General features: G+C 40.8%; 1 protein-coding gene across 2 annotated transcripts in view; it reads left to right on the top strand.

Annotated features, from left to right (window-relative positions):
* Window positions 1–15: 15 nt before the first annotated feature.
* The window catches only part of camkmt (calmodulin-lysine N-methyltransferase), a 115,678-nt gene continuing 92,210 nt past the window's right edge, over window positions 16–23,483 (top strand). For both annotated transcript variants that reach the window (XM_053620834.1, XM_053620833.1), the window contains exons 1-3: window positions 16–338; window positions 524–702; window positions 816–880. In XM_053620834.1, coding sequence (XP_053476809.1) covers window positions 195–338; window positions 524–702; window positions 816–880 — 388 coding nt within the window. In that variant the 5' untranslated portion in view covers window positions 16–194. The remainder of the gene's footprint in view (window positions 339–523; window positions 703–815; window positions 881–23,483) is intronic.

Raw genomic sequence — 23,483 nt, 5'->3', positions numbered from 1 at the left:
GGAAAGTATGCGGAAGTAGCGCGCTTCATGGGCCGGCTACAGGGTGCCTTGGTTACCGGCGAATTGTGACAATTTATTTATAACTCATGTTGTTTGTTTTTGTACAATATAAGCAGTTGTACACGATAACGTTTACAGAGTTAGGTTATTCAATTGTTATTCAACTGTTTTTTTATTAGTTATTTAAGTGAGAAATGGAGTCAAACCCAACAGGTAGCCCGGGAATGAAAATATTCAAAGGCGCGCCATCGCCGGAAACGCATGTAAACAAGCACCAGGCTCCGGATTCCCACTGTGGGACAGATGCAGCTCGCGCCAGGTGGACAATTCTCCGACAGGTGACAGCTGCTGGTTTATTATCTAGATAATACACTCAGGATCAAATTTGCAACAGAATGCACTGTGTAACTAGCATCTGTATAGAATAATTATGCTGAATATTGCATTCAGTGTCTCTGTATAAGTGTACTACCTAATTATCTATCTGTACTCTATCAATTCTTCTTCTTTTTCCCCCGCCCAGGTATTGAGGCAGAAGCAGCTCGACAGTGTGAACATTCAGACAGTATCAGTTCGCAGATTTTCCTCGTTCAACCTTTTCTCCAGGACCGAGGTTCCTTCACTGGAGAGCGATGGTCCATCTGACAGCCAGTGGATTGAGTACAGAAGTGCCTGCTTTCCCCAGTACAGTGCCTTAATCAGGTTGGTATGACATGGGTGGCCATTACAACATAGACCACTCCTACGGGTTTTTTGACATGCTCACATTTCTGCATCGTCGGTTCTTTTACATTTGCAAACTTGCCATTCTTTAGAGACAACCATGGGCCGATTAAAATGGAGGAGGTGCTCAACAGCTTCGACAACACCGGGAATGTCTGTGAGTGACCATCTCAGTGTGTATATAATACATGAGAAGTTTGAACACATTTGGAAGCTTCTTTTCACACACATCAACAGTTTGATCAGAATCAGGATCTCTTTATTCTGCCAAGTATGTTATGCAAACAAGGAATTTGTCTTTGGTGAGTACACACATGTATGACATGTAACATACTAAACAGACAAGGCAAGCGCATGGACTATTAACAAAGATTTCTGAAAACAGATGGAAGTTTAAAATCGAAATTGTTAATTTAAATCGCAGTTGTCAAATCAAAAGACGAGGACGTGAAAATATGTACATTCAATATAGGAATCAGAAATAGAATAACTATTGTTTACAGTGTGCTACAGAATGATAAGAACATTGTACTGTTGTGCAGGGATGCATTGTGCTGCACTGAACATGTCTTTTCCTGTATTGGCACTAAACAATATGTGGCAGTATGGAATCGTTTGGGTTCTGGACATTTGAGTGTATAATTTTTTATTAGTTGAGAAATGGATGGTGGTTTTGGGTTCTGCTTCAAGCTGCAAATCTCTAAGGAGCCACTGGCAGGCACAATTGCACAATTAGAGACATCTAATTTACTCTGTCAGTGAGGAGGGAATAAGAGCAAAATGTGATGCTGGATATAGTGAAACTGTCAATTATACAATTAGTCAAGCAGGATTCTTGAACTGTCTGTGGCACCCATACTATTAAGGCTATGTGCAGTGTAGCATTATTGAAAGTGTTATGATGCTGAATGCATTATATTTGAATATGTATCTTTCTTTTGGAGCATTTTTCCAAAAAGAAATGTCTCTATCCCAATTTAACTCAATTGTGTAAACATTGTGTGAGTTACAAAAAACCTTTTATGGATATCAGCCTCTCATATCTGAATAAGGGTAAAGAAATCTTCCTGAATCTGAAATTCTGCGTTAATCCGCCAGATTTAAAACATCAACATACACAATTAAAGTGATATTTGTGCCACGTTTTTGTTAGGAATATGGCAGAAATACTGTTTGTTTGTTATTTATTTCAACATTAGATCTCTGTCTTGGAAAAAAGTAGAAAAGTGACAATGAGACAAGTTTAGTCCTCTTTCTTTGTCTCTCACTTAATAATTCTCATTTGCCAATCCTCTCTATTTTTAAACAAATATAAACCACTACAAATATATGACTGAACACACTTTTCTGTGTTTTGTTAAAAGACAGACGCCATCAGTTAGTTCGTTGACTCGCTTTGCTGTCTCGCTAACAGTCTTGTTCTCTTGTTGGATTAATAAGCACTGGCAGTATCACCCCTCTTTTTGGCCCTCTGCCCCTCTTTGAGGCAGGGTCATCCCTCTTTCTTTCAAACGCTCCTCTCAGCCACCCCTAATTGATGTCACGCCTTGGTAGGTCCAAACATCTCCCCCATGTTCTTCTCGGCTCAGCTGGCCTGGTGCATTGTCATTAAAGAAAGGGGATGCCCATCTATTACCTATCCTCCATCCCAAATCCCTGCCTAAAGACCTGACTAGCCCCGAAGTCTCTGTGTCTTGTGAGGGACTGGATGTTGGATTAGCTGTATACATGTAAGGATTTGTGTGATCTGCCTCATCAGGACTGTGAGGAGTAGTCTATGCTGTTGCTTTAAGCACTCTTGTTTCCAGCAGGGCTGAAGAGGGACACAATGGAACTTATCAGAACATGCTGAAGAGCTATGGAGAGGCTTTTCTGGCTCAGCAGTATGGACATAGATGGCAGCTTTGGCACCTCTTTCATATCTTGTGTCTGACTAGATAAGGTCAATAAGTAATCAGTGTGTATTTTGAAGAAGAAATATGTTGTCTCCTGTGCTTCGGGTGTAAATCTATATATTATACTGGATGCCTGGTGTACCTGGGTCATGTGTCTGGGTCATGACTTGCTGTGTTTGAGTGAGATGTTCAGGAGACTCTCCACTGAAATGTTCTGAAGAAAATCACATGACAAGAGTGTGACTCTTGCGCGTTGTTTATGCTACATCAGAAGTGTTTCTGAAAAATTACCCAATAAAACTTCTGAATTCCTTGGAATGTTAATGGTTTTTTTTTCTTTTCTTCAGAACAGTAGGAGTTGCTGTGTACTGCTTCACTGATTCCTTGTTTGAAAGACAGCTTACAAATCCAGATCCTCCTACTATCAGCAAGTAGCATACGAAAGTGCACATTTTGTTGTTGTGGTTGTGCTGGCACTTCTCATTTCTTCAATTGTGCCTGTTTTTGTTCATTCCTTGCTTGTTAGCTCTAATATCTGAGGATGCAAGGAAAGGAAACAGGAGGAATCAAGTACAAATGTATTCGCCTAATGAGTCGCCCCTGATCACTGAAGCATCACTCTTAATACATCGTCACTTATTAATGATGATGTGGCACAGGGCATTGAGAATGCACACTAAACAAATAAAAATGAAAATGCTATTACATGTGTACATCATGTACATGTGTGTTTAAATACTGCTGCTATATACTATATAAAATTCTACTATGACTTGTGCTAGTGATGTCATTTTGTGTTAGTGCTCCTTATAATCGTTTTTATTTTTTGGAGAGGTGGATCATTTATGCCATATACTAATGTCAGGCACTACAGCAGTGTATTCTTGATCTAGGGGCTTCCTGTTTCCTTTCTCCTAGATTACTCTCAGTGCATTTAGAGAAGTGATGCGTCTTTAAATACTGTTGACGTTGATAGGTTTCCGGGTCACACGCTGAAGGACGTAAGATTGAGGAGACAAGGCGGCATCAATTAGAGCAACTCGTCTCCTCAAACACGTTGAAGGTCCGCCTCCCCCTTCATAAGCCACTCCTGGCCCATCACTGCAGATACAGATATGGATCTGTTCATGCTCTGCAGATTGTATCACCTTCACTTCAGCATCAGTTCACACAGATGTCACACTTCAAAGATGTTCATCTTTTATTCCAGGATCCAGAGTAAAAAACATAACACACAGTTTGAAACAAACAGGCTTTCACACGTGTCTATTATGCCCATCGTCTATTAAGTCTATTATGCATGTCATCTATGCACAGCTGATCCAGTGAGAAACGGTGTAGCCTCACACTCTCAGAAAAAAAAAACAACATACAAAAGTGTACCTTTCAGAGTACAAACCCCTGTCAATGGTTATGTCTTTCATTTCTTTAATTAAATGAACTAGACATGACCTTTCTACCTGTAAAGCTCATTTGAGGTCGATAATTGTTTGTACATTTGGGAACAACAACGCACGTGTATAGTACCTTTTTATCCAGACACTGTGCTTAGGCTTTTGTGGAGGTACAGTGGTGCGTGAAAGTTTGTGAACACTTTAGAATTTTCTACATTTCTGCATAAATGTGACCTAAAACGTCATCAGATTTTCATACAAGTCTTAAAGTAGGGACAATGACCCTAAGCACACAAGCTGAACGGTTAAAGAAGAATAAAGTTAATGTTTTGGAATGGCCAAGACAAAGTTCTGACCTTAGTCCAATAGAAATGCTGTGGAAGGACCTGAAGCAAGCAGTTCATGTGAGGAAACCCACCAACATCCCAGAGTTGAAGCTGTTCTGTACTGAGGAATGGGCTAAAATTCCTCCAAGCCGATGTGCAGGACTGATCAACAGTTACCGGAACTGTTTAAGTGCACTTATTGCTGCACAAGGGGGTCACACCGGATACTGAAAACAAAGGTTCACATACTTTTGCCACTCATAGGTACGTAATATTGGATAATTTTCCTCAATAAATAAATGACCAAGTATAATATTTTTGTCTCATTTGTTTAATTGGGTGGTCTTTATCTACTTTTAGGACTTGTGTGAAAATCTGATGATGTTTTAGGTCATATTTATGCAGAAATCTAAAAATTCTAAAGGGTTCACAAACTTTCAATCACCGTTGTACATTTGCATACTATTTTGCACATTATTAGTAGTTTCTTATTAGTTCTATTATTCTTATATTCTTCGAAAGCGCAAGATTATACCACACTTTTAAGCATCCTTATTATCAGTGTCTTATTCTTGGACTGAAGCAAGATTCAACCACCTCAAACTGGCTGTAACATTGTTAGGAAAAAAAGGGGGGGGACTATAATAGCACTGAATAGCATTCTTGTAGGCTAATTGTAGGTAATTGTCCTTGTCCTTGTCCTTTGTGTTTTCTGAGATGCTTTTCTGCTCACCATGGTTGTAAATAGTGGTTATTTGACTTAAGACCATAACCTTTCTGTCAGCTCTTACCTGTCTGACTGTTCTCCTCTCACCTCTCTAATCAACATCCAGAGATTTGCATAAATTTGGGAACACATTTTTGAATCAGACTCATTTTCTTAGTAATGACCAAAAAAAAAAGTTAGAAAACTGATATGAAAATAATAGGAACATTTTATAAGTATTCAGGAACATATTACTTACTAGTAATATTTAGGATCTTCAGAAAGGTATTGTACTTGGTTAGGCCACCTTAGATAGTTATTCCAGCCAGTAGTCTTTTTAGATAGTGTGCTAGAACAATTTTATCCAGTTCATCTTTAAAATACTTCACCTTTTGCAAGTTTTTCAAACAGTTGTTTGATGGGTTAAGATCAGTACTCTGACTGGGGCCACTCAATGATGTCAGTTTTCTTTAAACCACTCTAGTGTTGCTTTGGCTGTGTGATTTGGGTCAAAAGATGTACGTCCTTCCCAGTTTAAGCTTTCTGGTAGAGGGGAGTTGATTTTTTTTTTTTTGTACGATTTCTCTGTAATGATGACCAGTCATTTCCCATCAGTTCTATCCAGATTGCCAGTCCCTGCTGCTGAAAAGCATCCCCATAACATCATACTACCACCACCATATTTTATAGTGAGTATGGTGCTATTTAACTCATGTGCCTAGATTTATGTTACACATGCTGCTTATACTTCAAGTCAAAACATTCAAATTTTTTCAATTCAGACTACAAGACCTTCTGCCACCTCATTGGGGAGTCTTCCAAGGGACCTTTTTTTCCTTCAGTGCTCGCACATATTCATTTTTGGTCTAAGGCCTTGGCTATTGCTGATCCATGAACCTTGCATTCAGTCCCTGTTACTGACATCTGTAAATCAGTTGGAGGGACAGCTAGTCCCACAGTAGCCATTCTAACAAATCCACTTCTAGTTGGTTGGCTCGGTTTATAGGGGTGACCTAATCTAGGCAGTGTAACTGTAGTTTCATATTTTCTCCACTTTGTTTTTAATGACGATGATGAACTGATTTGAGCTCTATGCTATGTTCAGTGCATTTGATATGGTCTTGCGCTTCTTTGCGATTTGATCCTTGACGTTTTTTGAATGCTCCTTTGACGTCATTCTGATTTGTTCTTTAGATAGTCTCCACCATACTGATAGACCTCAGAAAGAGACAGTCTATGTATCCTTGTGAAGTATCAACAAATACTGTGAGCTGACAAGGTAATTTGTGGAGTGGGATCAAAGTCAGCCTTACAATTGCAAGGAGTATGAATACTTTTTAAATACTTTTTTTAGTTTAGAGGCTGAATGCTTTTTCAAATCACAGAATAAAAATAAATAATATACACAGTGCATTGCGAGAGTAAATGAAATGACAGTAGTGTTGGCTGTAATTCAAATCACAGGTTTATATTAATGTAGTCATTCTAAAACGTTATCATTCCTATAGTAAAGCACACAGACTTGTATGGCAGAGGCTCCATGAGGGAAAAAAAGATTTGTTATGTAATAAAGAACAATGTATAACTGTTGCTATGGTGGAGGTGAAAGGAAATGTAACATTTATTTAACACCTATGGAAAGAGTTTCAGCACTTTGTAATAATCAGAGGTAAAGCTGTGTTTTAAGTTTTCCGATATTGGAAACTCATCTGTCTTCATGACAGATGAGTTTGCGCTTTGTGGTTTCTCAGTACTGCATCTTTTCTGTCTTATTCATTTCGAGGGAATGACTTGAATGTGTTTAGCTGCTATAACATAAGTGATAACAGGAAGTAACTTCCACAACATCAAATGTAACTGAATGTATAAAAGGTGTCATTCTTTTCATAAATGAAAATTTGTTCATTGGCAAATTGCTGTGGTATAAATAGTGGAATAAAACTCTTCAGGATGTGCTGTTATAGGAAAATAATCAACTTCAGGGTCCGCTTTGTGTCAGGCTGCATACCACACCACCTTGCCATTGATTATTTTCCTGTTATGAATCACAAAACCTGATTCATCAGACCAGGCCACCTTCTTCCATTGCTCCATGGTCCAGTTCTGATGCTCACATGCCCATTGTAGGTGCTTTCATTAGGGTACAGGGGTCAGCATGGCCACTCTGAATGGTTTGTGGCTATGCAGCCTCATACACAGCAAGCTGCAATGCACTGTTTTGTTCTGAAACCTTTCTGTCATAGCCAGCGTTAATGTTTTCAGCAGTTTGTGCTACAGTAACTCTTCTGTGGGATCAGACCTGACGGGCTAGCCTTCGCTCCCCAAGTGCATCAATGTCTTGGGCGCCCATGACCCTATTCACTGGTTTTCCTTCCTTGGACCACTTTTGCTAGGTACTAACCACTGCACGTTGGGAACACCCCACAAGACCTGCCATATTGGAGATGATCTCACCCAGTCGTCTGGCCATCAAAATTTAGCCCTTGCCTATTTTTCCTGCTTCCAAGACATCAACTTCAAGAACTGACTGTTCCCATGCTGCCTCATATATCCCACTCCTTCACAGGTGCCACTGTAATAAGATAATCAGTGTTATTCATGTCAGTGTTATTCACGTCAGAGGTTTTACTGTTATGGCTGATCGGTGTATGTGTCACAGTGCATACACATGAGTGTAGCATTCTCCCTTTACTTCAAATAAATTCCGGTACCCTAATGGCTCCCAAAAAAAATCACTTGTATGGTCTGAGGCCAAAACAGCAGTGGTGCAGTTAGTAGATTTTCTCATTTGCACATGTGTGTGTGTTTTAGTTTGGGAGGTGTATACAAGCATATGTGTCTATTCTTTCCTCTCTTCGCAGAATTATACAGATGTAGGCCCATAATGCGAATTGCTTACTGTAGAGCAATCACTGTCCATCGATATAGGTCAGTCCACTGGAACTTCAGCGTCTGCTGTTCTGACTTTTCTGTTAATGGTTATTTAGCAGTCTTATCCTGTACAGATTACTCACCAGACTTTCATATATAAACTGCATTGTGTTCAAAGGGTTTATCCGCAAATGCAATGAACCTTGTTTAGTCATAAGCAGTGAGAGTGGCTCGAATGAGTCAGCCGTTCTAGAATTGCACAGGTGCAGGGTCATTGCTATTTACAGTATAAATCCAGTCCAAGCTTATAGTCGAGAATTTGAGGGTTAAGGGCTTTGCTCTGAGGCAGTACTAAGATTTGAACTTACAACCTTGCGTGACTTACAATCTGGCACGAAACATTAAAAAACCTGAGCTACCATTTATATTACAGTGAATTATATGAAGGATTTGCCCATTGGCTTTATAAGGTGAACAAAATGTGAACCACAATTACCAGTTATGGCACTGCTGCAATGGTGATGAGAGTTTTTTTTTTTTTTTTTTTTTAGGGAAATGAAATAACAAAATGAGACTTTACAGAGGCTTTGTGTGTGGCTCTAATGCCCTGGTAATTACAGATACACTTCAGCAACCAGGTCACACTCCTTCCTCTATCACAAAGATCCCTTCTATTCAGGAATTAGAAAGAGACAGAGGAAGGACAGGAGAAGGTGGGGAAGAAGTATCGGCCTGCAATTGGGTGATTATTGAATTTTACTGCTTCTCTCCGTTTTCTCCTCTTTTATAGGTTTCAACCAACCCTTTTTACTTTGCATGAGGATTTGTTGTTTTCTTTATTTTGTTGTAGACGGAAGACATTTGTGTTTGAGATCAAAAGATGAATATGAGGAAAGAGTTTAGAATTTCAGATCTAAATGTTAATAAATGAATCCTGCATATGTGCTAATGTTGACATTTTCTGTTAGTAGGCTGTCAGGGGCTCCCCCCCTCCCCCTCCCTTTTTTTCTCTTTTTCTTTTCTTCGTATGTTTATTTAACTATAAATGTTATGTTCGCAAAGAAAAAAAGCTCAAAAAAACAGTTAAAAAATTATTTCAGCTTTTATTCCCTGCTATTTATATATAGATGTGTGAAACGACATAGAACACAGCACATTTTGTATCAGACCACCCAATTTGTAGGCAAGCAAAAATATTGGAACATGTGACTGACAGGTATTTCTTGTTACCTAGGTATGTCCTGTTAGATTGATTCTTTAAACAGTAAATAGCTCTGAACATCTACTCTTGGTTTTAGCCTTCAGTTTCACATGTGAAGACTGCATTTGTTGTTAAAATGGATTAGCCAAAATGAAGATTGTAAGTCCATGTGCAGCACTTTGGTACCCATTGTGGTTTTTGAAAGTGTTCTAGAAATAAAGTTGAGCTGAGTTGAAAATCAGAGAGCTGTCTCTGGAAGCAAAAGCAAGCCATTTTGAAGCTGAGAAAAGAGGGGAAATCATTCAGATTGGCATAGCCAATACAACAATTTGGATAGTCCTGAAAAATAAAAAGACCACTAGTGTACTGGGCAGCAGACACCGACTGGGTCAGCCAAGGAAAACAACAACAGGCAATGACAGAAGCATGTGAGAGCTGTGAAGAGAAATCTAAAAACAACAGTCAGTGACGACATCAACAACCTCCACAGGGCAGGGGTGAATGTATCACAATCCACAGTTCGAAGAAGACTTTTAGAGCAGAAATATAGAGGCCATACCACAAGATGCAAACCACTCAAAAGCAGTCAGGTTGGAATTCATAAAGAAATACAGAGGTGAGCCGCAAAAGTTCGGGAACCAAGATTAACCTCTATCAAAGTGACGGAAAAGCCAAAGTGTGGAGTACCAAAGGATCTGCTCATGAACCAAAACATACAAGCTCATCTATGAAACATGGTGGAGGTAGTGTCATGGCTTGGGCTTGCATGGCTGCTTCTGGAACAATCTCACTAATCTTTATTGATGATGTAACTCATGATGATAGAAGCAGAATGAATTCAGAAGTTCACAGGAAAATTTTGTCTGACGATTTACAGAGAAATACATCCAAATTATTCGTGAGGAACCTTCATCATGCAGCAAGACAGTGATCTAAAACACACTGCCAACTCAACACAGGATTTAATCAGGGGGAAAAGCGGAAGGTTTTAGACTGGCCAAGTCAGTTATCAGACCTTAACCCAATTGAGCAGCATTTCACCTTCTGAAGAGGATACTGAAGGGGAAAACCCCCGACACAAACAACTGAAAGAAGCTACAGTAAAAGCCTGGAAAAGCTTCACAAAAAAAAAGCAAAGCCTGGAAAAGCAAATCTGTGTTGCAATTCGAACTCTCTGCTTTTACTCACTTAACAAAAATGCAACTGCTGTTATTCTATATATCATTATAACAAATTAAAGTCATTGAATACTTCAGAAAACATTACAATGTACTTCTGTGTATGAAGTGAATGTATCTGCATTTCTTATCTATATATAGTACACTGTATAAGGAAATACAATCCCAGTTCCAAAAAAGTTGGGATGCTGTGTAAAATGTAAATAGAAACAGAATGCAATGACTTGCAAATCTCAAACCCATATGTTATTCACAGTGGAACATAGAAAATATATCAAATGTTTAAACTGAGGAAATGTACCATTTTTAAAAAAAAAAAAAAAAGTTAATTTTTAATTTGATGGCCGCAACACGTCTCAAAAAAGTTGGGACGGGGCAACAAAAGACGGGAAAAGTAAGTTATTAAAAAGAAACAGCTGGAGGAACATTTTGCAAGTAATTAGGTTAATTGGCAACAGGTCAGTAACATGATTGGGCATAAAAAGCGTATCTTAGAGAGACAGAGTCTCTCAGAAGTAAAGATGGGATGGAATCTGGATGGAAACATGTTGCTCTAAAACCTATATATACCTTTCAGTATTGATGGTGCCTTTCTAGATGTGCAAGCTGCCCATTACATAGGCAATAATGCACCCCATACCATCAGAGATGCAGGCTTTTGAACTAAGAGCTGATAAAAAGCCGGATGGTTCCTCTCCTCTTTAGTTTAGAGGACGCGGTGTCCCTGGTTTCCAAAAACAATTTAAAATTTCAATTCGTCTGACCACAGAACAGTTTTCCACTTTGCCTCAGTCCATATTAAATGAGCTTTGGCCCAGAGAAGATGGCGGCGTTTCTGGATCATGTTCACATATGGTTTCTTCCTTGCACGATAGAGCTTTAACCAGCATTTGTGGATGGCACGGTGAACTGTGTTCACAGACAATGAGTTCTGGAGCTGTTTCTGAGCCCATGCAGTGATTTCCATTACAGAATCATGTCTGTTTTTAATGCAGTGCTGCCTGAGGGCCCGAAGATCACGGGCATGCAGTATTGATTTTCACTCTTGTCCCAGATTTCTCCAGATTCTCGGAATCCTTTGATAATATTATGTGCTATATAATATTACGTACCACTATGGTGGCTTGATGGTTAAGGCTCTGGGTTACTGATCGGAAGGTCGGGGGTTCAAGCCCCAGTACTGCCAAGCTGCCACTGTTGGGCCCTTGAGCAAGGCCCTTAACCCTCTTTGCTCCAGGGGCGCTGTTTCATGGCTGACCCTGTACTGTGACCCCAACTTCCTGACATGCTGGGATATGCAAATGAAAAAGAATTTCATTGTGCTGTAATGTATCTGTGATGAAGAAAGACTCATTATCATTATAAATTATGAGATATTCATAGTCTTCCATTTTTACGTTGAGGAACATTATTCTGAAATTGTTCCACAAATTGTAGACGCAGTTTTTCACAGATGAACCTCTGCCCATCTTTACTTCTGAAAGACTCTTCCTCTCTAAGATACTCTCTTTATGCCCAATCGTGTTTCTGACCTGTTCCCAATTAACCTCCAGCTGTTTCTTTTTACTGACACTTACTTTTCCAGCTTTATGTTGCCCCCGTCCCTTCTTTTTTGAGACGGGTTGCGGCAGTCAAATTCAAAATTACATTATTTTTTTTCTTCAAATGGTACATTTCCTCAGTTTAAACATTTGATATGTTTTCTATGTTCTATTGTGAATAACATATGGGTTTATGAGATTTGCAAATCATTGCATTCTGATTTTATTTACATTTTACACAACGTTCCCACTTTTTTGGAACTGGGGTTGTGCAAAACAATTTTTCACAAAAAATGGAATATTCTATGAAAAAAAAATTCTGCATCATGCTTGACACTATTGTGCAAAGAAAAGTGAAGAAGAAAATACTATATATTATTTATTTCTACAATTTTGCAATACTTTAGTCCATATTGTAGGAACACTTTTTAGTTCAGGCTCTGTGTTCTCTTCATAATCGTAGGATTTATTGATCTTGACCCCTTTGCTTAGATGTTTGACAGTTCTTCTACCTTGAATCTTCAGTGCAGTTAGTGGTGGTGCAAAAACTTTGAACTGTTCCTCAGGTGAAATTGAAAGTCAGCATTGAATTGCCCTAATTGAAAACTAGATTAACAAATTGACAGGGAAGTGATGTCCTACAATGGTTTTAAAGGGCAAGTGTATGTGCCTTGAGGCCTGTGTGTGTGTGTGTGTGTGTGTGTGTGTGTGTGTGTGTGTGCTTCCATTAGAGGAATAAGTGATTAACACGCTGTAGTTAATTTGTCTCTCGTTGCCCTGCATCCATCAGAGTGTATCTCAGTGCCATCCTATTGGTGGGCAAACATTGCCATCCCCACCCCAGCTCTGCCACCACAGTAGCTGCCTGGCAACCATGCAAGTTCGCCTGCAGCCTTAATGTAGTTGATGATGTTTTAAAACAAATAGATCATTTATCTGATTAGTGTCTTGGTGGAGAATGAAGCTTGTAAATGGCTACCTCTCACTTAGACATTGGGCAGCACTCCAAAAATCTGACACTGGGGAGGGGTGTTACATGCATGTGTCTGTGTGTACGTGTGTGTGTGTGTGTGAATGACAGAGATTGTTGGCTAGGAGTTTGCCAAGCATTCTGTGAATACTGTCTCACTTTTGGGTGCACGAGTGTGCAGATGAATAAACCTCCCCAGTCGCTGTGTGTTTTTGTGCAGTAGTTAGCACATGTCATGGTTAGTGATGGTGTGTCGCCTTGTCAGGTGTCATGGTGGGTGTACACAGCACTTACAATGTGCTAGAAAATCAGTAACAATCAGTTAACACCATATAGCCTGCAGACAATAGATAATAATCTCAAATGCTAAGAGAATGAGTCTGCTATCACCTACTGAAAAAAAACAACCCTGAATTGCTACTTTACCCCCTACTGGAGAAATCATTGCCTCGATCATGTGTGTTTATCTGATAGAGCTCTGGGAAGAGTTAGTGTGTTGTGGGGCTGATTTAGGCCCACCTGCGTCCTCAATTTAAATCCTTTGCTTAACTAATAAAACCCAGCCAGGATGTGGAACGGAGCAAATGGTGGTGGTGGAGTATCAGAGCTTGGGTCTGATATTTTTCCAGCATATATATTTTATATTTGGTTCAGGGTGATGGAGATTATATAGTCTTCATGTGTTTTATTAGAATTTTCCCACATTTTGTAGTGTTATAACCTGGAACTGAAATAGACACAAAATAGCCCATAGGCACAGTTGCACACACATTCACACTCTGCGGACAATTTGGAAATGCCAGTAAGCCAACAGCGCATGTTTTTGGACTTGGGGAGGAAACCAGAGTACCCGGAGGAAACCCCTGAAGCATGGAGAGAACAAGTAAACTCCACACACACAGGGCAGAGGCGAGAACCCCCAACCCCAGGGAGGTACAAATAAAAATTGTAAAAGTTGTGATTTGCAGAAGTATTTACCCCTGTTGCTGTGAATTCCCTAAGATAGTTCTAGTGCAACAAGTTGCCATCAAAAGGCACATATTTAGATGAATGTAGTCCACCTGTGTATATAAATACCTGAAACTTTGATCATCCCGTGGACCATTATGAAATACATCAGGGATGCTAACGATTAAGTGACGATGGATTAATTGTCATTAATAAATTACTTGATAAAACATAAATCGATGGTCGAGTCAGCAAGGTCATCATTAGAGTGTGTAGTTTTGAGGTGTGTGCCAGGCGTGTGCCAGCTAATGCGCAAAACATGTGCAGCAGACACACGAGGAGAAATGAAGCAAGCGTGCCATAGTTACATTTGGGATCATTTTAGTTTGCGATGATGTTAATTGCAAACGTCGTGATTTGAGTTTTAAAATACAATACAACAACGAGCACCATGATATACCGTTTGAAAAAGGTGCATCCAGCAGCCTCTGTGACAGGATACGCAAACTACACAACCAACAAAGTAAACAGGAGCCCAAAAGGCAGAAAGAATAACTGAACGACTGTGTAAAATGATTGCAAATGACATGTTGCCTATCAGTGTCTTCGAAGGTGATGGTTTCAGAGAGTTGATCGATTTCATTCAGCATGACTCCAAGAATGGATTCGGAAACGAATTAGCATTGCATCTAACGGGTACATTTAGCTTCTGAACATGTAATATATAAATAATGAAATGTTATCCGTGTGAGGTATGGAAGTCTCAACTTCAAGCAGGACCACCGAAGTAATAACTAAATGGTGGTAGGCTTGTAACACGTTATGGGCATTGATGAGTAAGAGTATGCTTTTTCGTATTCTCCAAATTTGCCTTAATATGCACAATATCCTGTGCACACTTGGGAAGAAAACAACCTATTTGCTCACATGGACGCATGCAGTATGAAAAGGCTCACATGCACTCTGTTGCCAGAGCGTGCATCTGAGACGGCGTCAGTGACATCTTGTATATTATAGTCATTATATTTGATTAATAAATGTCATTTTATCAAAGAAATCATAATCACATCGATTCATTTTACAAACCCTATAGCCTATTATTTATAGTAAAAAAAAAAAAAAACCTTTTCATTTGGGTGATGAAGCTGACGTTTTGAGTATCTTGCAGTGTTAAGGTTAATGATTAATCGATTAATTGATTCTTGATCGTAAATGATGATCGATCATGGGAATTTGTGTAAATTGACATCCCTAAAATACATTATTTAAAAAATTAAAGAATGTGGCACATCCGTGACGTGACGTTTGATGGCAGCTGGTCGCAGCAGAATTAATTTAAGGTGTAAATTCTGAAATCAAAACTTTTAATTGTGAATTGTGAAAGATTCTTCGTTCTGAATATCTGCCACCCACTCTGCTAGCTATTTTCACTGCTCTGTAAGGTCATAGCAGGTTGTCTGACTAGTGCTGAATCACCCCGCGTCTTCAATACAGCTGATCTAAGGGTTCCTGAGTCCCCCCTCCAACCCCCTCAATCCTCCCTCCTCTCTGGGCCGAGGCGCGGCCCGGCCCAGCCTTTGTGTTTGGCTATCCATCCCGAAAGCCGGGGGCCTGCTCGACTCCTGGGGAGAGCTGCCTAAGAGAAAGGGAGCGAAGAAAAGGAGAGAAGTAATTACGTCCAGTCATTGAGTTCTGAAGATCCCCCTCCTTCGCACAGAAACCAGCACCACCGCCACCCACCCCACCCAAGTTCATTAGAGAGGCCCTGATCCGGCGACAAAACGGCAGACATTTAGAGCGAAAAGGAGTAGGAATGTTTGGGAGGAATATGACACCTCTGCATCTATGGAGAAGAAGAGCCAGCTTAAGCAGCAGGGTTGTGTGTGTGGGTGTTTGTGTGGGTGGGTGGGTGGGGGGGTGTAGAAAAGAGAAGAGCTGATTGCTATAAGCCTTTTGTCCTCACTTTTTCACATGGACCACAGGTTGCTTCACATCGCTGCCTTTTCAGGACAGGAAGGAGCCTCTCGTGCTTTTCCTTTTCTTTTCTTTTTTGATCCTGAACTCTTCCTTCTACTTTTTTCCCCTCTTACGGCTATGTTTCTCTCCAGTTTTTGTAGTCATGTCTTTAAGCTCATCTATCCATCCTCTGATAGAGTCATCTGACAAGTCCTAAGTCAAAAGAGTGCCAACAGAGGGCTGACTTTAAGAAAATTGGTTCTCTGTTGCAACAGCGTCATCATGTATTGGCAACTAGCCATCACTCTTATTAGTGCAGACGAGTGTGAAAGGTCCAGGGCATTTTAGTCTGGCCGTCACCCGTAGAGCAGGCAACGTTAAGTCAAGCGGCCCTCGTTTTTTCCACCAGGTTGGTTCCTTTCTCATTGTCTTGCCAGAGCCGTGATGGGAAGTAATCTGCTGCAATAAGGAGAAGTCATTTATTAGTCCCAGCCCAGGGGTTCATGCTTCACAAATTGTATTGAGTAGAAATGACCCAATCAGAGAAGAGCAAAAGGGGAGGGCTTTTTTTTCTTTTTATGCATGGGGTGGGATGGAAAGGAGGGGTATTCCTGGTGCTTTCTCCAGCTCCTCTCCATCCATCCGGCCCAGAGGATTATGGGGGATTGATGTGTTGCTGGTCCAGTGGCCAGATGATGCCTTGCCTTCCCACTGAGCTTTTTAAGTGCATGTGTGTGTGTGTGTGTGTGTCTGAAAAGGTAAGCCTCAGACAGGGCGTTACTTGAGTCTGAATGCGTGTAGTAAATGTACTGTAGGTTTGTGTGGGTCTTTGTTTGTGCATGTGTGTGCGTGCGTGCGTGCGTGCTCTCAAGTTTTCGGCATGTGTTACGTTTTCAGATACCGGATCTGAACAATAGGAAACAAACAGACCTATTGTTTTATTCCAACCACTACGTTCCTGAAAGTGTGGCAGTCAAAAAGCTGCCAACGCTCAACGCCCATCAACCCTCATCTCTTCCACACATACGCACACATTGTCAAACTCTCATACTGCACAAACACGTAAACACACACACACACATACAGTGCTCCTCGTGAATGCACACTCCCACATTCTCCCAAAACAATACCGATGATGCTTTTCTGCTGCTTTGCCAAGTGGCTTTTTACAACTATTGCACAATGGAGAAGCTAATTACTGTAGATTTGGAGAGCTGGTTAATTGATCATGTTAGCATCCTAATTGCATCTCTTTTACCTGAGGCCTCTGAAAGACCACCCATACCTCACACACAACCTCTGTGCTTTAACCCAGAGTGAAAAAATGCATTATTTTTGTTCATTATGCAAGTCAAGTGGTTTTTCGGTTTTTACGTTTAGGGCTACCTCTATATTGTCTCTGTCCTAGCTATATTTGAACTAAATCTCATGACACTCTGAGCGTGCTGAGAAGAATAATACACTGTGATGTGTGTGAGAGAGGCATTGAGGCCGGCTTATGAAATGAGTTAACGTTTGTCCAGTTGGGGGTGCTCTCATACTTTCTAAAGCCGCTGTGATGTGTACTACTTGTAGTGTACTAGAACTGGCCACTACAACTACTCCAAACATAACACACCGCCAGGACGTCTCGGTTCAGGCGCGTGGTTTTTTAATTTCATTTCAAAATGCAATTTTATACAGTGTGAGTTTTAATAAATGAGAGAGTAGCCGTTATGATTGTCATTAACAGTGTCGTCTTACGTTTTCGAGATGGGAAACTCAGCCAAATAACAACAAACATGCAAACTTCCTGTAGATGAGTTTGAGCAATCAGAAGCAGTCAGACACTAAAAGGAGTGTGTTGTGTGTGTTTGTGTGTGTGTGAAAAGAAGAGCACAACTATTACATACTTAGCACAGAGAGAGAAGAGTGATGGGATGTTTTTCAGCTCTGTGCAAATGCAGCATGTGGCCAACTGTTTTATTAACTTTTAGCTAGCTTATATTTTATTTGGATGCTCCTCTCTATGTGAACTCTTATTTTTACTGACAATATGGCTTTATAATGTGTGCACTGATTTCTGTTGCCTTGTCAAGTGAATGTGTGCTGTTGTGTATCTTCACTTTATGTAGCTCTGTGTACTGTGCTACTATATTATGTGTTGCTCCAGGCTCCTGGAGAAACGACATTTCGTTCCAATGTACTGTATACAGGCTACACTATATGGCCAAAAGTATGTAGACACCTTACCATGACACCCACATGTGCTTGTTGAACATCCCATTCAAGATTTAGTTCCCCTTTTCTGTTATAATGACCCCCACGCTTCTGGGAAGACTTTCCACTAGAATTTGGAGCGTGGCTGTGGAGGTTTGTTCTCATTCTTGTGACTACAAGAGCATTAGCGAGGTCGTGCGCTGATGTCGGGTGAGGAGGTCTGGTGTACTGATGCCGTTCCAGTTCATCAGTTGGGTTGAGGTCAGGGATCTGTGAAGGCCACTCGAACTCTTCTACACCAAACTTGGCAAACCATGTCTTCATGGAGCTCGCTTTGTGCACATGGGCATCGTCATGCTGGAACAGGTTTGGGCCACATAGTTCCAGTGGAAATGGAAATTGTAATTCTACGGCATACAAAGACATCCCGTACAATTGTGTGCTTCAAACTGTGTGCCAACAGTTTGGGGAAGGAACACACATGGGTGTGAAGGTTGGGTGTCTGGAAACATTTGGCCATATATTGTACTGTATATAGAGGGATGACAATAAAAACCCACTTGGCTTGACTTGTAATCATGTCTGCTACAAGTGTGATGCTTTTGTAGACTACTCGGTAGTTTACAACCCATCGTTGCAATAGCTTTCCCAACTCAACACTGTTCTGTTGTCACTGCACCGTGTATCTGTTATCCTGTGTATTCTGTCCTGTGTACTTATTGTCTTGCATTCATCTCACACTGTTGTGTATATGTGATTTATGTAGTCTTGTGTATTGTACTTCTGTACTGTTATGTGTTGCACCATGCTCCTGTAGAAAGACATTTCGTTTTGATGTATACTAGCTATACAGAGTAATGACAATAAAAACCCACTTGACTTGCCTTGACTACCAAAACAGTCCTGGAGCTTAAACATTAAAATATTGATCAGCATGATATTTCCCAAAATTGGTCAGAACCAGTATCGGTTAACCAATGTTTATCTTATATATGTATATAAAACTTAATTTGTTTAATGAAAGAAAATGATGCTGCCAGTGGAGAAGGGTCTGAGTCATTAAATCCAGCAAGTACAGAATGTATTATAATATCTATCACAATTTAGTGTAGACATCCTGATACAGTTATTCTTATCTCCTGTATACTCTCTCACTCTGACCACGTTTTATTTGCAATCATTGCACACACACACACACACACACAAACGTCATGTGGCGTGTAAGAGGAAACCCATGGTGTGCTCCAAAATGGGACATCACTAATCAATGGGAATCGTTTAGGCCCATTCTCTCACAGACCACAATACCCAGCGTTTTGCTAATCAATTCAAAACAAAAGTGTCATTCACTTTTCCAGTCTAGTAATACACATACTACTCGCAGTGTGTGTGTGTGTGTGTGTGTGTGTGTGTGTGTGTGTGTGTGTGTGTGTGAGAGATACACAGTGTGGATGTAGGCTCTCAATGCATTCCCCATTCCCTTACCTTTGTACCGAGGTGTGTGTGTGTATTAGCACGGGTGACTGAAAGAGACAGAGAGTGAGTGTGTGTGGCTCTGTGTTTGCGTGTGTCCAGGTTGTTTTGCTCCCCCTTCAGTTTTTGCCCTCCCCAGTTTCAGTGCTTAGCTAAATTTGACCATAGTTGTGTTTCTGTCTCTCTCTCTCGCTCTATGTGTGTGTGTGTGTGTGTGTGTGCGTGTGCACATACACAAAAGCCTTGCATCAAGTTCAATTAGTAGGTACTGTGCTGTTCACTAAAAGGGGGCTATGCTATTAGCAACCTTTCTAAGGACCACTGCATCCTCCACCAGGCAATCAGATCACTCAAGAGCCTCTTTCCCCTGGCATGACCCAATCTCTACGCCCGCTTGTGGGGAAAGACCCCCCCCAACTATCTAGTGGCCCTCTCCAACCCTTGCACCAGCCAGCGGCTAGCCCCGAGCATCCTTCACCTTGCGCATGAGAAGAAAGACAAGGTCATGAGCATGGAGAAATAAAGAAGAAATTATTCTCCCTTCAACTGAGGTGAAGCATCCCGTTTAGTGGCTCGTCCAGAGCAGCCACCAGGACCCAGGGACCCGTCTCTCTGACCACTGCATTTGATGTGCACATTACTCTACTATAGAAAACACAGGCAGAACAAAGGCCAGTCAGACATAAGTGAGAGAATGTATCAATTGTGTGTACAGGGTTGTGATAATTGTATTGAATTTGATACCCAATATTATGTACTGCGCTGTAATGCATGGACATGGCCAATAGATTAAAGGTGCAGTTTGTAAAATTGAAAAGTGTTTCTAATCCTATAATAATCATTCCATACAGGATTTTTACAGAGTTTTTTTTTTTTGGTGATAGTCGTGGCCAAAAAGGCTTGATTTTGCTGCGGCTTTTTTTATTTTTTCAAAATCTACGATGCAACATGCAGAGGTTTTTTTTTGCGGAAAACTACTCAAATTGGCGAAATCGCAATTGCACGAAATAGTTTTGCACGCTCTTTCGCAGTGATGTTTGTTGGACCTTTTTAGCTGTACTCAAGTTCGACGCACGTGAATCGAAGGAGGCTTTGGCTGAATGCGTGTTCTGATGACGTTTTTTCGTCCGGATCTGTGGTCATTTTGAAAACTTGCAAGCTTTTGCAAATATTGCAGAGTTTCCTCGATTTTGAGTTCATTTCTGCGACCACAAAATCCTGAAGAGACTGACTCATCACATCATTTTAAAGATAACTTTGAAAAACTATGATGCACAATATTTTCATCCAGTAGATCTGGCTGGTTTCTTCGTTTCAGGTTTCTTTTGACATTTTCTTTTTTTTTTTTCCAGCCCGGAAATTAGATCTGCCTCCCAGCCAGAACACTACAGCTTAGCTCTGCTACTTTTCTCTAAAACCCAATTTACAAGACATGAGTCATTTTGATAGTGGCAGCGGTTAGTGGTTAGATAGTTAGGCAGAGAAGGAATCTTGTTGAGACGGCAGAGGGCTCTAAAACTTATAAACTGCTTCTTTAATGGTAAATTAAAGAGGGTCATTCTACTTCACTAAAGCAGTGAAAGTGAGGACATTGCAGAGGAAAGGTAGAGGAAAAATATATAAGCGTAAATAGTTAAAAGGGATGCTGCTATGTAGCATTCCAAGAAATTGTAGTGCTCTTTTGTAAATATTGATGTCAGACAAATAGAGAGAATGAGAGAGTGAGAGGAATCCACACACAGAAACACGGTCACATGTAGTCAGTAATAACAGTGGGCTGGCTCTATTACTCCCACAGTCAGAGTGCTAAGTGCTGTCTTGGTGTCGCTTGAGGATCGATGGCCAATGCTGTGTCACAGTGAACACAGCCCTGCCAAACAGCCTCGGGGTCACAGGTCACCCGAGCCAGACATTCCAGAGGGCGGGGGGCCGGCAGTGTCCATCGATACACGTTGTCCAGCTGAGTGCTAATGCTCTACTGCTGCTGGAGCATCCTCCCACCTCCCCCCAGGTCCATTACACGCACAGAGAGAGAGAGAGCGAGAAAGAGAGAGAGAGAGAGACCCTTACACTCCATGATCTGCTCATACTTTGCAGTACATTAACAGATAGATACATGCTCCAGTTCAATCAGTAAGTGACACACACACACACACACACACACACACAAACAAACACACACACACACACACATAGGAATTGACAATCGAGTATGTGCTTTAGAAATGCAACATGTGCGTCGATTACATACACGCAAACACACTCAGATGGACGCAGAGTAATTGATTCTGGAATTGCAGCAAGGTCAGTCGTCGCTGCGATCCAACGCACAGACACTTTCAATCAGTTACGTCCTGGCTCACACATGCACATGCACATCACAAACCCATCACATTTTTTGGCATTGCCACCATAAACAGTAAGCAGTTTTCCTTTTTAGCACTCTGGTGTAAATGTGCAGGGTTGCAGTCTGTGTGTGTTTAGTCTGACAGAGCAGGTGAATCAGCAGTGCTCGTGTGTCAGAGCTTAGATCAGTACAGGGCTGTCTCAAGCGTTATGTGACCCAAGGCGCTGTTTATTTGGTTATTTATTTTCCCCCTCATTTTTCTCCCCAATTTGGTCACATGCCAATTCCTACCCAGCTATCTCTCTACTGTCATATGCCAGCTACCAAATGGGGCGGGTAAACACACGGTAACACACTTCCTCCAACACAGCCAGACGTCCATGATTGGCTAGTGCCGATGTGATTGCCACTGCGAGAGCATGCCATCCTTTTCTGTTGTGTCACTCGGCATCCAGGGCAGTATTTTTGTATTTTTGTTGCGGGGCCTGGACTGAATGAACATGGCATGTTTGTAATGTGCCCATACAAATAAGCAATAAAACTGAACATAACCAGCATGATTGCAAAAGTGTACATCATTCAAACCTTGTATATAGATACCGTGGCATGGTGGCACAGCGGGTAGAATTGCCACCTTACACCTGGTTTAATCCAGTGTACCTGGTTCAGTTCTGAGCTCGCTTTACTGGAGTAATAGAGTATTGTGGAGTTTCTGTGCATGTTATCTGCATTTCCTTGTGAGTTTCCACCGGTTTCCTCCCAAAAAACATGTAGATGTTTGGATACACTAAATTGCCCCAAGGTGTGAATGCATGTCAAATCTAGCATGTATCCCCACTTCACACCCATGCTGCGTTCCAATTCGCCCGCTATCCGTCCTAAATAGTATCCGAGATTAGAATTAGTGTGTCCCAAATCGTAGTATGTTCCCCAAAAGCACCCGGATGGTCTACTATTCCCGGTAGATTTTTGAAGTGTGGATCTGTGGACTCTTTTTCAGCTAATTTTGCCCATAACTCCTTGCACGAGGGAGCAGGAGGATTCAACCTGCAAACACGACAGACGAGTGTAACATCAGTTTTGGAGAGGTGTAAATGAAATGTGGAAAAATCAATCAAGGGAATGGTAAATGAAATGATTATAAATTATATAAGGAATAATGAATGAAGAAAAGTTGAAATACAGCAAGGAGTTTGTTTACAGTGACGGTGTGCGTAACCAGGCAACGACGTGTTAGTGTGTCCCAGTACTTGCACACTCAACTGTATACACTTTTTCTTCACAAAAAGAGTACATACTTTTAATGCATAGTATAGGCAAGTGAGTTGGGATACAGCACCAGTGTTCGACTATATATGTATGTGTGTGTGTATGTATGTGTATGTATATGTATGTGTGTATATGTGTATATGTGTATATATATATATATATATATATATATATATATATATATATATATATATATCTCAGTATCTCACAAAAGTGAGTACACCCCTCACATTTTTGTAAATATTTGATTATATCTTTTAATGTGACCACACTGAAGAAATGACACTTTGCTACAATATAAAGTAGTGAGTGTACAGCTTGTGTAACAGTGTAAATTTGCTGTCCCCTCAAAATAACTCAACACACAGCCATTAATGTCTAAGAATAGAGAACGGTTAAAATGCGCCGCCGCTAGCTTTAGCAGAATACCCAGAGCGAACGAATGTGCATATGCAACCGTACCTTGATACAGTGAATTTTTAAAAT

This window comes from Ictalurus furcatus, chromosome 3, assembly GCF_023375685.1.
Source record: "Ictalurus furcatus strain D&B chromosome 3, Billie_1.0, whole genome shotgun sequence".
In the NCBI taxonomy this organism is placed as follows: domain Eukaryota; kingdom Metazoa; phylum Chordata; class Actinopteri; order Siluriformes; family Ictaluridae; genus Ictalurus; species Ictalurus furcatus.
The sequence above is the reverse complement of the archived record's forward strand: the minus strand, read 5'-3'. Positions and strand labels throughout refer to the sequence as shown.